This window comes from Heterodontus francisci, chromosome 2 (genome assembly GCF_036365525.1).
Source record: "Heterodontus francisci isolate sHetFra1 chromosome 2, sHetFra1.hap1, whole genome shotgun sequence".
NCBI lineage: Eukaryota > Metazoa > Chordata > Chondrichthyes > Heterodontiformes > Heterodontidae > Heterodontus > Heterodontus francisci.
This window is the reverse complement of record NC_090372.1, coordinates 191,598,825-191,615,093: the sequence shown is the minus strand read 5'-3', so window position 1 is coordinate 191,615,093 and position 16,269 is coordinate 191,598,825. Positions and strand designations below refer to the sequence as shown.

At 40.0% G+C, this 16,269-nt stretch overlaps 1 protein-coding gene across 1 annotated transcript in view; it reads right to left on the bottom strand.

Annotated features, from left to right (window-relative positions):
- Positions 1-2,115: 2,115 nt before the first annotated feature.
- The window catches only part of larp4b (La ribonucleoprotein 4B), a 144,021-nt gene continuing 129,867 nt past the window's right edge, over positions 2,116-16,269 (bottom strand). The window contains exon 17 of the mRNA XM_068014971.1: positions 2,116-5,643. Coding sequence (XP_067871072.1) covers positions 5,350-5,643 — 294 coding nt within the window. The 3' untranslated portion in view covers positions 2,116-5,349. The remainder of the gene's footprint in view (positions 5,644-16,269) is intronic.

The window sequence follows — 16,269 nt, the reverse complement described above, 5'->3', positions numbered from 1 at the left end:
TCTTCCCAGTTGCCTGTCTGCAGGAGGCATCCTGATTCTTGGAACTTCACGCACACATCTGGCATGAAACCAAGTGCAAAAATACTCAACTACAAGGGATCCAACCTTTATACAACAAATGCATTTGCAAATGTCACCAGGTCAAACTCCAACCAGAGTTGGCAACTTGGAGGTGCCCACGAGCCCATCAGGAATCTCTAGTTCAAACACCAGCCCACAACCATTCCATTCCCATAAGTAGCGGTGCAGCTTTTCTACATTACCAAATCTGAATCAGTCAAAAAAGAGCAAGTCCTCTGAAACTAGTTCCCTTAAATTGATGCGATCATGCCTTTTGTGGATTTACAGTACTATTTGTTCTGATCAGTGACCCTTATGCTATGATGCAGTTTATGGGAAACATGCTGGCCCCGAGGGTGAATGTCTTGAAGTGTGAATGCAGAGTGTGCATGGACCAAATTCTATCAAACACTTTTCATCTGTCCATGCTTCTCACCTCAAGCGCATATTTAAACTTTGGTTGCTTTCATCGAGAGCTTAAGGTATTTGGAGCAGAGAACAACGTTTCTATATTTAGAGAAGCCAGCGGAATAAAGAGCTTCGCTGGAGCCTGTTGAATCTCTGCCTGAGATTAGACAAGTCTTCGCCCTGACTAGTGGTTTCATCTAATGATGAATGAGCCTTGGTCAAATATCCTTACCTTTAGAGCTGTGGCAGAAACATTTTACTGTTACAGGTTTTGGGCAAAGGGTGAAAGGTGAGAATGAGGGTCACAAAGTGGAGGGGAAAGTAGGGAGTGAGGACACTGAAGAGAAGGATGATATGAGGGTACTGGAATAAAGAATAAGGGTATACGTTCTGGGGTTAGTGTCAAAAGAGGGAATTCTGGCATGCGTTTATAAAGTGGGCCATATTTTATTCCTTTCCATGGGCTCCCCCCATTTTTATGTGAGGGTATTTGAGTTGTCAATAGATCAGTCTTTTCATTGTTGCATGATCATATGGCTGAGTCAGTTGAAGCCCCAAATCAAAAGGCTGGACACGGTCATCTTAAAAAGCAACTGGTTTTCATGAGGGAAAAAAGGAAAAGTAATGGTTGCTTGGAGATCATGATCATAAAAGACCCAAAATCACATGGAATACAATGTAAAACGAAATTTGTGGAAAAATCAGTGGCTCTCTTCTATATTATAGAGGAGCAAGTCCACTGGTTTTCATTTTCATGCGAAAATTGACTGGAGTTACAGAATATGATGCTAAAAACATTGATTTAAAGAACAATGCAAAGTTTCAAAGAACAGTATGACAATCACCATAAAACGTGGCCTTGGTAACATATTTTTTTGGGGGTGGGGTGAGGGGTATTTCTGATGTTCAGTAAGTGGGAGATTAAGAGCATTTCAGTCATGGTAAATATTTAATGAGAGAGGCTGGCTCATATATTGTATTAAGTACACCAAATTTTGTCTGAACAAAAATATATCAATTCCAAGTTAGAAAAATATTTAGTGTACAACACACAAGAAACCATTTAGTTTTAGTTTGATACTAGAATGGAGACACTACATTGAACATCACCTTCCTTTGTGTACATGCAAATGGAGAAAGGTCAACTCCAGAATAAATCTGTCACCCCATCATGATCAAGATTTTACATTTTTTCCCTATGATTCAAGTATTGATCACTGCAAATTATCAACTTCCAAACATCCTGAATTTGCCTTTTACCATTTTGTCTTTGTTCTAGTCATTCTTTATCTTCTAGTATTCCAGATTTACCTTTTCTACACCATTTGCTCTCACAGCAGAAGCCTCCCTCCCAGTCACTTTAGAAGAAACCCTTCCCCCAGTCACATCTTTAGCAGAAACCTCCATTCAGTCACTTCATTTCAAAGCTAAAGAACTAGAGTTCTCTCAACTCAACGTTCCTTGACTGATGACTTCCTAGAGTCAGTCCCACTAAGGTCTGAGTAGATATTATAGTAAACAGTAGAAACATCTAAAAATGCAGGTCTTTTACTTATTTATATTGTGGTAAGCTGGTATGATGAAATAGAATGGTTCTTCTTTAAGAGCCAGTATTATTCATATTGCAGAGAACACTAAAACAGCAAATTGACTTTACAATTGCTAACTCAATTTATTTTTCATAAGCTACATTTTCAAAATGAGACAGTTTTGCATTGTGACAAAGAAAAATTAAATTACCAATAGTATACATGTAAGCTTGATTCCAGTTTGTATCGCAGCATTTTAAGACAACAAAACAAAAAACCCTCAATGCTTCCAATAGATTTCTACTCCAAAGCAGGTTCTGCCATTACCTCCCCTTAAAATCCTCAATTGTCCACTGTTAGTGTAATTGGTTACAGTACACAAAATTGCAACAAGCTGAAGTAAATACAGCAATAGGCGTCATCATAGCCATCTCCTGCTTTTATAAACTGCACTACACGCAGACTGACAAAAGGGTCATTATGATTGGCTGTAACAGATTAATGTTAACAGCTCAGTGACATCAATTGAATAGTACTGTTGCGGCATTCACAATACATTGTGTAGTTGATATCCTATGTAACTTCACTGAGGTGCAACATAGAAACAGGTAGCTGTTTTATGTTGGTAGATCTACTCATTTTTAGTGCTTTATCCACTGTCAATTGTCCTGCCCAGATCAAGTTTATGCCAGTGTGCTCTGGCACAGCAACTTCTGCAGACTTGACAGTTAAACACTGCAATTTCATATTCAGCTGCTGTCGTGGAAACAGTACCCACTACAACCCCCTGATCAAATACGATCAAAGTTCCCTGCTCCAGTAACAGAAATCAAGTAATTGTGTGCCCTTCACTTTAAAAAAAAAAAAAGCAAAATAATTAACAGTGCACTCACACTTATAGCAGGATGCTGAACATCACAAAAAAATGTATCAGTTGGCTACAAGATAATGAATTGGTTGTGATCAGCAATTCTCATCGGATGCAGCTGTTGATCACCATACTTTCAGCAGCCAAGCAAATTAACCCACAGTTGACTTCAACCCAATACAAGTTGTCAAACTGCTGCACACACTGGCACGAGGGGAAAAGAGTGTGCTTAGTAAAGAAGAATGCAATGGCACAACTGCTTTAGTTACTTTCTACCATTCAATTATATATTTTAAGTTCATACATAATTTCATCCTGTTTGACGTGTGCATTTTTTAAAAAAAGTTACCTGAGATGTTTAATTAAGATTTAAAAATAATGATGCAAATCAACAGGCTGACAGAAGTTTTAGAACCTGTTTTATTAGTAACCAGGTTTTTTTGGGGAGGAATTTTTTTTTGGGGGGGGGGGGGGGGGGCAGGGGAGGGAAACGGAAGAGAATTAATGGAGAAAGGCCATTTATCTTACTGTTGCATTTTCCCCAATTTCCCCTTTTGCAGTGAAGGCAGAATCAGTTCAGCACACCAGAAAAAAAATCCAGACTACAACACTTAATTTTTTTTTTTGCTACATCCAGCTCAACAGCAACATTGAGGATATGCCAACAATATCAATATTTTTATATCAGTTTTTTTTTTAAAGGTACCTTTTATATGTTCTGATTATTTACAACTGTACAAGCAAAGCACACACTTCCAAGTGCACAAGTTTAATACAGTATTGACTATTTTTGCATTTACAGGGTTTTTAACAATCTGAAAAAAGGATCCAACTTTAAGATCTTTCATAAATTATATTACAAAAATGCTATTTACTGCTAGTTTGCACACATCTGATTTACCCAGTAAGACTAGTGACAGTAGATGTAACTGAGTAACCTTATCTTGCCCATTCCAACCCTCTGGGGTCAGTTATAGCAACATCTAAATCTGTCTCATACAAAAGTTAAGGCAAAGTCATTTTCAAGTTTAAAATGAAATTCAAGTTTCTCATTTTGACACTGGATGGAAATTAATTTATAGCATGAAAAGAACACAGTTGTTGAAATAATACCCTTTATTGAATAACTTACCCATTTTCTCCTATGACCAGCAAGTTTATGCCTAGTGCTGTACTGCTTTTCTCTTTTTGAAGCAGTTACTTTAGTCTGGGTTACTATGACTACTAGTCAAAGGATTTTTTAAAAAGCCAATACTTTCTTGCATGTAGCAAAACAAGAAGCATCCACATATCACCTGCAACGTTAGAAGATGGCAGTAGACTCAGTGCACTCTTGTCCTTCGAAATTATATTTTAAAAGAAAACTCAGCAACTAATCTAACATTTACACACAGCAGAGATGAATCGCTATTAGAAAAAAACTGGCAAGACAAAGATGGTGAAAATTCAGGGGAATTCCACTCCAAACTTTAATTCTCACCCCATTTCAAGTACTCTACAACGTACCAAATTACAGAAAGGTGCCAGTGTATTGACTGGGAGTTTCTCTTTAAACGAAAAAAGCACTTTGAACTGAGTATTAAAAATAAAGAACCATTGCCACCTACTTTAGAGCACAGAGGTACATAAACCAGTCTTTTGTAGTGATTCATAATCACTGGGTTACACATTAGACAGTAGCCTTACCCTTATCCACAAATCAACTGGCCGCTTACTATTAACAGTGCAAAAGTAAACTCTGAAGCATCAAGACCAATGGAAATCTACCCATAACAGAAAGTAAAGAAACTAGACAGCTATTCTCTGTTAAATCTACCATCCAGGTTATGACTCCAATCACTTCCCACTAAGACCTAATTAATGGGTTTGAGATTTGTTGTACTTCAAGCCACTAGCCTCTACGTAGAAACAAAAACATTTTTTTTTTTTTTAAATGTCAGCATTCACACACTGATCATATTCTGTACTAAATAGATCTGTGGAACAGAAAACCACCTGCAACACTGCTCATCATGAAAGTAGATCCAATGTCCACTGCTCCCCATTTTATCTTTGTGTAATTACAGCGAACAAAAATCACACAACAGAAAAACAACCACACATTCTGGGCCACAGCATAATGCTCATGCCAGTTTGCTGATCATGGTTCCATTTATTCCCCCCACCTTCAAATGGAGAAATAATCTTTTCCCAATTCATAACTGAGCAAGAGATTAAGTTACAGTAGACATTACACAACATTTCACCAAATACTGAAAAGTGGTAGCCTAAGGCAAGTAGTATTACACTCTCACTCAATACGAAGTGTTTTTTGTTGCCTTCAAGCCCTTTTCCAGCAACCCATTATTTCAACAACCTCTGTGCTCTGATTGGAGACTTGTGTGGAGGGGGTGGGGGGGGGGGGGGGGGGGTTGAGGTGGGGGAGGGGGGCATTTACACTTGAACAGACCAGACCTTTTAATCAATGCCACAATTTCTGCACCTTCAGTTGGGTGATTTTGGGGGTGTGTGCTGCTCTTTATTTGTACGCTTGTTGATGCCCTGAGGGGGTGTTCTGCGACCCGATTGTCTGCGCTGGTCTCTAGGCTTCCCTGTGTTTGCCTTTCCAACAGGTAGGTCTTTATTTTTAGACTCTTTGTCAACTGGGTTTTCTGGAGCTTTTTTGTCATCTTTGTTGCTGGCTGCAGTGTTAGGTTTTTGCTCCTTCTGTGGCTGTAGTGTTAGAGATTCTTTAGCACTTCTCTGGCAAATCTCAGCATAGCTAGGTTTTCGAAGTTCCTGTGAAAATACAATCAATACCTCATTAAAATAATTTGCATTATTCATACTAGACTATGCATGGTTTAAATTCATTATTGTTTAGCATGCCTTTATTTCTTCAAAGCATCCCTTCTCCAATTTAGTCTATTTAAGTGGTCCAAGCTACAACTTTCCATATGGAAGATGTGAAAGTGTTGTCAACACCTTGCAATTCAAGAACAAACTTGCATTTATATAACACCTTTCAGGACCTTTGGATGTCTCAGTGCTTCAGAGACAATGAAATACTTCTGAAATGTAGTCTCTGCTTTCTGTTGTAACGTAGGGATCAGCAGAAAGATCCCACAAATATCGATCAAATAAATTAATTAGTTGAGTGATGAATATTGGTCAAGGCACTTGCAGAACTCTTGCTGCTTTTTGAATAGTACCATGGGATTTTCTACATCCACTTTAGGACAGACTGGTTTAATGCCTTTCTGAAAGAAGGCACCACCCACCCAAGGACACACTAGATCTTGAATTAATGCCTTTTCTGAAAGGCAGCACCACAGACATTGCAGCGCTCTCACTACTAAGAGAGTCAGCTGAGAATGTGTGCTCAGGTTCAAGACTGTCGCATGAACTCAGCCTTCTAACTCAGGCAAGAGCGCTACCGCTGACAGTGGATATATTTGACAGAAAAAACAAAACTTCTAATTTTAACATTAAGTCATATATATGAAGAAATTTGGTTACATCTGCAGAAACTATATAATGGTAAAATGCAAATAGTACCTCACTGGATTAAGAGTCTTATCCTCTCTAAAGCAACCCATACATATTTAAACTGACTTAACAGCCAAAGTTGATTAATCTGACAAAATCTGCATGGAACAGTTACTACATGTCTATGCAACGTATCAAAGTTTCACTGCACATTCTTGTTCGATTCCATTGAAGGAATTCTCATAACAAAAAGGTTGTGCAAAGTTAGGAGATTGACAGACTACTAAAGCAAATATACCCTAGTCTTGCAACAAAATCTTAGCAACCTTTTTGTTTCTGTAAGCTCAGATGTAGATGAATACAAAGGATTCATTTGTTCAGTTAAGGTATGCACCTAACATTCTGTAACTTGTAAGATATTCAGAGAGAACAGTGATCTCTTAAGGACATGAGTGCTCAACCTGCATTCATGACTGCAACAATGAGTTTATGCCCCCTTATGATGCATCACACTACTACAAGCTTGTGGCACCAGCATTCCTGTCTGATTCCATGCCTAGGGTTGTGCATCTATAACCAGTTCAAGACATTATCGGAGAGCTTGCAGCAGCAACATTGCAGTCTCAAGGATAAATGTTAAAACACCAGCTACATCTTGAATGAATCCTCTCCTAGGTAACATTTCTTTGGGCCCATTGTGCATGACTTTTTACATGCACTGGTCTTAAGAATCTTGCGCCAGAAACAATGAGGATGGTTACTACTATCTTCATGCTGCCCCTAACTAAATGAGTAGCACAGTTGAGCAGGTATTAAATGTCTTGGAAAAAATGCGATTTGTCATTAAACAAGAAATGCCAACTAGAACCCGCACCAGCTTGGATGAATGCCAGCTAATGGAGAGATTATTTGAAGAGCTGCAAGTTCTGGTATTGTGGCCATATATTCCCCATCCACTATCACCAAAACAGCCTCTTATTCACATTACTTTATGTGTAATTTTGCTGTCTGCAAGATGGCGACCACATTTGCCAAATAGACTGATGCACTAAAAATGTGCTTTAAAGCTTTTTGAACATAACTGCCATCACCTTAGTACTCTAATGCACGTTCCATCTGAATCTTGTATCCTTTGAAAGTGGATACATTACAGAATGAATGACAGATCTGCATTGGTATAGTGCCTTATGTTCAAAAGCTTTAAAGCACATTTTTAGCGCATCAGTCTATTTGGCAAATGTGGTCGCCATCTTGCAGACAGCAATATTCTACATCAAGTAATGTGAAGCAGCAGCTGTTTTGGTGAGGTTAGTGGATGGGGAATATTTGGCCACAATACCAGAACTTAGAGCTCTTCAAATAGTGTCCCATGAGCCAGCATTCATCCAAGCTGGTGCAGGTTCTAGTTGGCATTTCTTGTTCAATGAAAAATCCCAATTTTCCCAAGTCATTTAATACCTGCTCAACTGCGCTACTCATTTAGTTAGGGCCAGCATGAAAATGCTTCACTGACAAGCCTCAGTTTGAAGTTCATGGATTCTGCAAACACACAAGCAGAGCCAGACCGGCACTCCATTACAATAATGAGTGAGAACTGCACGGTCCATGATTCCATTTTTCTGTATAACATTCAGTGAAGCTCCCATTTGCTCTCAGATGGACACAAAATATCCTGACACTGTTCGATTACCATTGAAATTCTCCCGACATTTATCCGAAACAGATTAGATCTCTCATTGCTTTATCTAGGAACTTTCTGTATGCAAATTAGCTGCCACATTTGCCTGCATCACAATAAGTGGTTACACTGCACCTTGGGACTTAAAAGGCACTCTATTAAAAAGACAAATTATTACTTTAAGAAAACTGCCACTGCACAAATAGTTTAATAGTAAACAATACGTGCTCATACCAGCTCGCAAAACCCCACTTATTCAATTGCACACTGAGCCTTGGATATATTGTAACAAAATTAATCCCCCCTTCCATACCTCACTCTGCACCCACTTAAGTACGCCATACTAATTAATTCCTTTCTCACCATTATCATTTCGATATTACAAGAGTGAAGTATTTTCAAATCAATAAGGCACAATGAGCACTTCCAATAGCAACTTAAAGGTCATAAATCCAACCAGGTCTTTTAATAAGCCATTACCAGTTTTTCATAGAGTGCATTTTCCTGTAAACACTGCATGCTTCAGGCATTAATCCTCTCCTGCTGGCATTTTTTTTTTAATATAAATTGTTTAACTTCAGTGGAAACAGCTACATGCAAGGGGCTGTGCGTACTCCAATTATTTAGTTTAGAATTTACTGCTTAAAATGTAGTGAAGCAGCAAGTGTCTGAATATAAGCTCCATGAGCTAAGAATTGAGCCTTAACACAGCATCTCCTAGCACATTAGGCAGAAATCACAAGCAAAGATTTGGGCAAGTTGCACTTGACTATATTAATTTACTTCCTGCACTCCCAGCAAATGCCAATTACATACTCTATGTAAAGGAGTCCCCATACAACTTCATAGGTGTAAAACTCTGTCAGGTAGGAATCACACCACACTTCCAATATGAGTAATTTGGAAAAATTCTCCATGGATATTGCTGGCAAGGCTGACATTTATTGCCTACCCCTAGTCGTCCTGATACAATGGAGTATGGCTCGCTGAGCCACCTCAGAGGGATGTTAGTCAACCACATTGCTGTGGTACTGGATTCACATTGGCCAGACCAGGAAGAATGGCAGGCTCTCTTCTCATTTAGAGACGAGTGAACAACTGAATTTTTAAAACAACAATCCGATGAATCATGGTCACTTCCACCGATAGCATTTTTTCTTTAAAAAGCAGAACACTTCGCAAATTGCCATGGTGGGATGTGAACTTGTGTTTACTGAATTATTAAGCCAGTGCTCTGTACTACTAGTCCACTAACATAAGCACTGCACTATTATACCCCAATTTGATTTTTGTACTGGCACATTTGTTACAGTTAGGTGAGGAGGAGTCAAAGGGCTTCCCACTTTTCCCTCTCCTTGTTTGACAACAGGTTTATTAATTTTAATTTTTTTTTTAAAAAGATGTACTTGCCAATTCATTGAGCGTTTGATTATTTTTAATGTGCTATGAAGGTTAAAAAAAATAAGTTCTTATGTTTAAGAACGAGGTTAGCTTTATTGTACTTAAACCAATTGAAGTAAAATAATTAACTACGCTCCAACTTACAGACACACGGGTTAGAGTGGGGAAGGGTAGATTGGTCGAGTTAGAGTCCATTGAAAGAAGGGGTATACAGTCTCTAGAGTTTAGTGCGTCAGCTGGCTTCTATCTGCATTTGGTGGCCCTGAGGCTTCTGGTTTAAACAGATAAATGACCGATTCGGTGGGTCCCTTGGAAACAGCGATGCTAATAATTTCCTCCAAGGGGTTTCTGGTTGCGGCGGGGGTATGCAGAGGTGGTCAGTCAGCAGGCAGGGTTCAAAGCTGGAATGGAGTGAGAGCAGCAGAAACAGAGCATACCCGAAGATGCTTTATCAGTACATTAAGAGCAGGAGGATAACTAAGGAAAGGGTAGGGCCTGACATGTACAAGGGAACTTATGCATGGATGCAGAAGACATGGGCTTAATGAGTTTTTTATCTGTCTTCACAAAAGGAGGTTTGTTGCAGACATAGTTAAAGAGGAGTGTGAAATATTAGATACGATGAGCATATTGAGAGGGGAAGTACTAGAGGGTCTGACATCCTTGAAAGTGGATAAAAATCGCCAGGGCTGGGTGGATTACATCCCAGGTTGTTAAAGGAAGCCAGGGAGGAAATAGCAGAAGCGCCAAGGATCATCTTCAAATCCTCACTGGATACAGGCAAGGTGCCAGAGGATGGGAGGTCTGCGAACGTTATAACCATCATTTAAAAAAAAGGTGCGAGGGATAGGCCAAATAATTGCAGGCCAGTCAGTCTGACCCCTATGGTGGTTAACTTAATCAATTCTGAGACACAGGATAAACTACCACTTAGAAAGGCACAGATTAATCAGGGATAGTCAGCATGGATTTGTTAAGGGAAGGTAATGTCTTATGAACTTGATTGGGTTTTTTTTGAGGAATTAACAAGGAGGATTGATGAGGGTAGTGCAGTGGATGTGGTCTACATGGATTTTCGTAAGGCATTTGACAAGGTCCCGCATGACAGGCTGGTACAGGGGTATGTGGCAGGTTGGATCCAAAATTGGCTCAGTGACAGGAAACAAAGGGTAGTAGTCGACGGATGTTTCTGCAAATGGAAAGCAGTTTCCAGTGACGTTCCACAGGGTTGAGTCCCTTGCTGTTTGTGGTATACATTAAGGATTTGGACTTGAATGTGGGAGGCATAATTGGGAAATTTGCTGATAATACAAAAATTGGTTGTGCAGTTTGATAGTGAAGAGGATAGCCGTAGACTCCAGAAAGATATCAATGGCTTGGTTGAGTGGGAGGAAAAGTGGCAAACGGAATTCAACCCAGAGAAGAATGAAGTAATGCATTTGGGGATGGCAAATAAAGCGAGGAAATGCACAACAAACGGGAGGATACTGAGCGAGGTAGAAGAAGTGAGAGACCTTGGAGTGCATATTCACAGGCCCCTGAAGGTGGCAGGACAGGGAGATAGAGTGGTGAAGGTAGCATATGGAATGCTTTACTTTGTTGGCTGAGGTATAGAATACAAAAGCAGGGATAGAATACTGGAATTGTATACAACGCTGGTTAGGCCACAGCTGGAGTATTGTGCACAGTTCTGGTCACATTACAGAAAGGACATAATTGCTCTGGAGAGAGTACAGTAGGAGATTTACAAGAATGTTGCCAGGGCTTGAAAGTTGCAGCTATGAGGAAAGATTGAACAGACTCAGGTTTTCCTTAGAGAAGGCTGAGGGGTGACTTAATTGAGGTGTATAAAATGATGAGGGGCTTAGGTAGAGTAGACAGGAAGGACCTGTTTCCTCGAGCAAAGAGGTCAATTATGAGGGGCACAGAGTTGATTGGTAGGAGGATTAGAGGGGACATAAGGAAAAACTTTTTCACCCAGGAGGGTGGTGTGTGCCTGGAATTCACTGCCAGGTGGAGGCAGAAACCCTCAACTCATTTAAAAAAAAAAGGTACCTGGATATGCACTTGAAGTGCTGTAACCTGCAAGGCTATGAACCAGGTGCTGGAAGGTGGGCTTAGATGGGCAGCTAGTTTTATCGGCCAGCATGGACATGGGCTGACTGGCCTCCTTCTGTGCCATAATTTTTCTATGGTTCTAAACCCCACTTGTGTCTGCACTTAAGAGTCCAGATGCTTGTTAGCCTGCTGCGGGGGTGCGTTGTCACAAGACAGTCACCGAGTGATTCAAGCATGGTAGTTAGCAGTGTATTTCTTCTTGCAACTAAAACAGCCCATACCTGGGGATTCCTCTCACAAAACCAGGGTCCCATTGTTCACATAATAGTCTTGATGCCTTGCTAATGGGGACAGGCAGCTCCTTTAAATTTCCCAGGTGTTGTTTCTTGCTGAGACAGGCCAGACTCCATCTCCAACCCCAGGCCTTGCAATGGAGGATAGTGTTGCAAATTAGGTCACCATCTTAAACTGCTAGCAAAGTCACCTTTTATCCGTTCCTTTTCAATTTCTTAAAAAAAAAATTCAAGTCTCCAGCTAGTGGATTAAAAAAATTCAACATAGCACATTGACGTGCCACTGACATTTTTGATTTGTCCAGGAAAAGGCTTTTATTTAATTTTATGTTGCTGCTACATTAAATGTGTTCACTTGACATTCACTCCCAAAAACACAAGTTATTCAGGACGTGGATTTAGAACTTTAGCTGGGATACCAAAGCAGTTAACAATGGTATTTTCACGTACTCGTTCCAGATTACGGGAATTGCCTGCCGTCATGAGATATGCTCGTTAATATTTGAAAGGCTTCCATTCATTGAATAGTGCAGGGTCTTAGCTGCATAGATTCTACTAGTGCAATGGAGATATTTTCAGCTGCTTTTTAAGGGAGCATAGCGGAAATACTTTGCACCAGTTTTGAGTTGAGAAGTTGGCAGTCATACAGCTCTTCCTAACTGAGTGTGTCAGTCCATGATACTGACTAGTCAAGTGAGGTATGCTACATCAACAGCAAAATACACAGTTTGTTTTTGATGCTACAAGACCGATAGGAAATGGGCAAAGCTCATGAAAATATGTCGAATCATGTAGTGGCAGCATGTACAAAACCACACAACTCAGTTACACAATGAAGGGTCTTACTTAAGACCTGTGAGCCATAACAGTAAGTCTTCTTCCCAGTTAAGCTTTTTCTTCTGAACTTGCTTCAAATCAAAGTCCCAGTCTTCAGTACAATTACCTACATGACAAAAGCACTTGGCTCCCCTTTCACTATATCCATCATAGCGAGCCTGCCTCAATACTTAAGTAGCACTACCACTGCCTAATTCATCTCAAACAGCAGAATTTAAGAAGTCTCCCACAATGCAATTATGTCCTAAAAATGAATATGCTAGTTTTAAAAAAAGTTCACTTTAAAATGTAATATGTATCAGTAATTGACAATGTAAACCAGTGTGCTGGAAATGCACAATAAGCAAGATGCTAAGTTTAGCACTCCTGACATCTTCATGCACCATACTCTGAAAATTAGTGTGGAATGTATGCATAATTTAACCAGGCATCTAGACATTGTTACAACCGAGGTGGGAGGAGTGCACTGTCTTTTCTAGTTCCACTTCTCCACAGGTCACCACATATTAAAATGTTTACCCAGTTACTGATGCGGTCAATCATATGCTTTACCCTTTATCGCAGAATATATCAACCAGGTTCTTTAATAAATAAAATTACCAGTTTATTAAACAAGACTTATCCAGCAACGAAACGAAGCACTGACAGATTGAAATATGAAGGTTCGCTTTTAAAATTCCCCACACACTAACACACACTGAAAGAAAATACAGAAATTCTCTCTGCAAAGACATTACAAGAAAGAGACAAAAAAAATACTTTGGCTAAATACTCGCTAATTCTTGAAGAAATAAAGATATGGAAGGATGTCAGTTGTCCCTTTTGATATGGCACCTGGGGCGTATGGTGACTGGTCACTTTTCAGAAGCAGTTCGTTTCAGGCGGCTTAGAGAATTAATCTGGAAGATTTTTCCAGGAGAAATGTGGCATCAGGGGTTTCAGCCAGCACGCACTTGAATTTCAGAGTTTTTCCAAAGACAGGAGGGAAGAGGAGCTGACACACTAGACTTCAGGGTCTCTTAGAGAGGTGCAGGCAAAATGAGCTGGGGGTTTCTTTCTCCTTGGTAGGCAAAACACCAACTGTTTTCAAAACAGTTCAAACCCTAACTTAACTGAAAGCAATCCAAACCCCGAAACACAACGTCAACCTCCTGACCTCCATAAACCTTTACATGTGGCTTCTCTATAAACCTCTCCCCTTAGTCCAAAGTTCCTGTTTGTTTATCTATCTTAAAGACAGGTGATTCTCCACAAGACGTTGTTTTAGGTCTCCTTGATTCTTCCAGCAAGTGTTTTTGTCAAGTATCCATTCAATGACCGCCAGTGGGAAAAAAAAAGTCCAGCATTTCTTCAGGCTTCCAAATGAATCCACTTCCACAATTTAAATAAGAGTCCTTAAAAACATTTTTTTTTTTTTTTAAAATAGAAGCCTCTCAAAAATACATTACGTAATTAGAGATTTTAAAAAAGCAAACATAAGGTTTACCTAATGCATTAGTTAATACAAAAATAGGAGGCTTCAGCAAAACTTTTTTTTCCCTTAAGCTATGTGACCATTCTACCAAAGTCTGCCTGTTCAAATCTTGTGGGTCTAAAACAAACAAAAATGTCGACAGTTTAAATTGTTTAAACATATGGAGTAGAAAGCAGTTTTAGAGGATTAACTTATCTTCAGTGGCCCTATCACAGCTACTTCAACTAAAAAACACTCAGCAGATAAATTACCTAACCAACAGAGCACTCTCCATTCTTTGAATGACATGCATCCTCCACATACTGTAGCGGGGCTTGATAACTCATTGGAAACCATGTGCTGAGTATGCCCATGAAAATGTCATGGATATTGCAAGTGTGCAGTATCGCACATTGTTGCCTGATCCTCACCGTGGCCATATTATTCCAAGGTAAAGCAAACCACTCAACAGAAAAAGATCAAAAAAGCAAAATATGCCCCAGGACCTGTGGGGAATTGAACCTTATGAAGGATGTATTTGAAAATTGAAGACTGAGCTACCATGTTGGTAATCTATCCTCCACAACACACAACAGCATACCCAAGTAGAGTTAGGAAATATATCAGGTGTCAAGACTGATCTGCCAAAAGCAAGATTGTGCACTGCGATTAAATCTAGACAGTGATGTCCAGTAAAGGAGAGGAATGCTTCATGTGGCAGCCTATGCTATTAATCTGGAACACTATTTCAGTAATGCCCAGAAAGCAAAAAACAGGTGGATAAACCTTCAACTCCTCACCCAAATTTTCTCCCTGCAATGCAATAGTTATAATGCAGTCATCTACTAGGCTATTCACTAATCTTTGGTGTTCATACCATAGAGAATAAATATTTCAGGCTTCCTAAATTGCTCAGTACAAGATGCAATTTAGGCCTTTGTGAGCATCTATATGGAGAAAATTTACTGGGTGTGGTAGCATAGTGGTTATGTTACTGGAATAATAATTGAGGTTTGGACTCATGATCCAGAAAAATAAGTTCAAATCCCAACAGCTGTGCAATTTAATTCAGTTAATTAAATAAACCTGAGAAAGAAAGTAAAGCTGGTATCAGTACAGGATTGTTGCAAAAACCCACCTGGTTTAGTAATGTTCTTCAGAGAAGGAAATCTGCCAAACTTACCAGTCTGGCTTACATGACTCCAGACCCACAATGTGGGTCTCTCTGAAGTGGCCTAGCAGGCCACTCAGTTGTCAAGGTATCTTGCCACCACCTTCTCAAGGACTGTTATGATGTGCAATAAATGAGGGCCTTGCCAGCAACACCCACAACCCATGAACGAATTGAAGAAAATTCGGTCACAGTTCTGACAATGTGGATAAAATAACGTGACAACTTCTTGATCCAAATGAAACTGGGAAGCAACCTTATATTTTAAAAAGCCTAAAGGACGGTCTTAAATGCCAACTCAAAGTCAGTTGATTTACTTAAAAGGCTGGCAGGTTCATCAACTCAATCATACAGCTTTCCATGCAATAAAGAAACACTCTTTACACAGAGGGTGGTGAGTGCCTGGAACTTGCTGCCAGGGGAGGTGATGGAAGCAGGTACCAAAGAGACGTTTAAGAGGCATCTTGACAAATACATGAATAGGATGGGAATAGAGGGATACGGACCCCGGAAGTGCAGAAGGTTTTAGTTTAGGCAGGCATCAAGATCGGCGGAGGCTTGGAGGGCCGAATGGCCTGTTCCTGTGCTGTACTGCTCTTTGGGATTTAACTGCACATATTCCTAAAACTGATTATTGGTGACATTACCTGATGAAACCAAATGCAAAGTCATGAACATGGAAATAGTTGCAACATGAACCTGAACAGCATGGAATATCAGGTTTTCTTTAGTTTAGTTTAGTTTAGAGATACAGCACTGAAACAGGCCCTTCGGCCCACCGAGTCCGTGCCGACCATCAACCACCCACCCATACTCATCCTACACTAATCCCACATTCCCACCACATCCCCACCTGTCCCCATATTTCCCTACCACCTACCTACACTAGGGGCAATTTATAATGGCCAATTAACCTATCAACCTGCAAGTCTTTGGCATGTGGGAGGAAACCGGAGCACCCGGAGGAAACCCACGCAGACACAGGGAGAACTTGCAAACTCCACACAGGCAGTACCCAGAATTGAACCCGGGTCGCTGGAGCTGT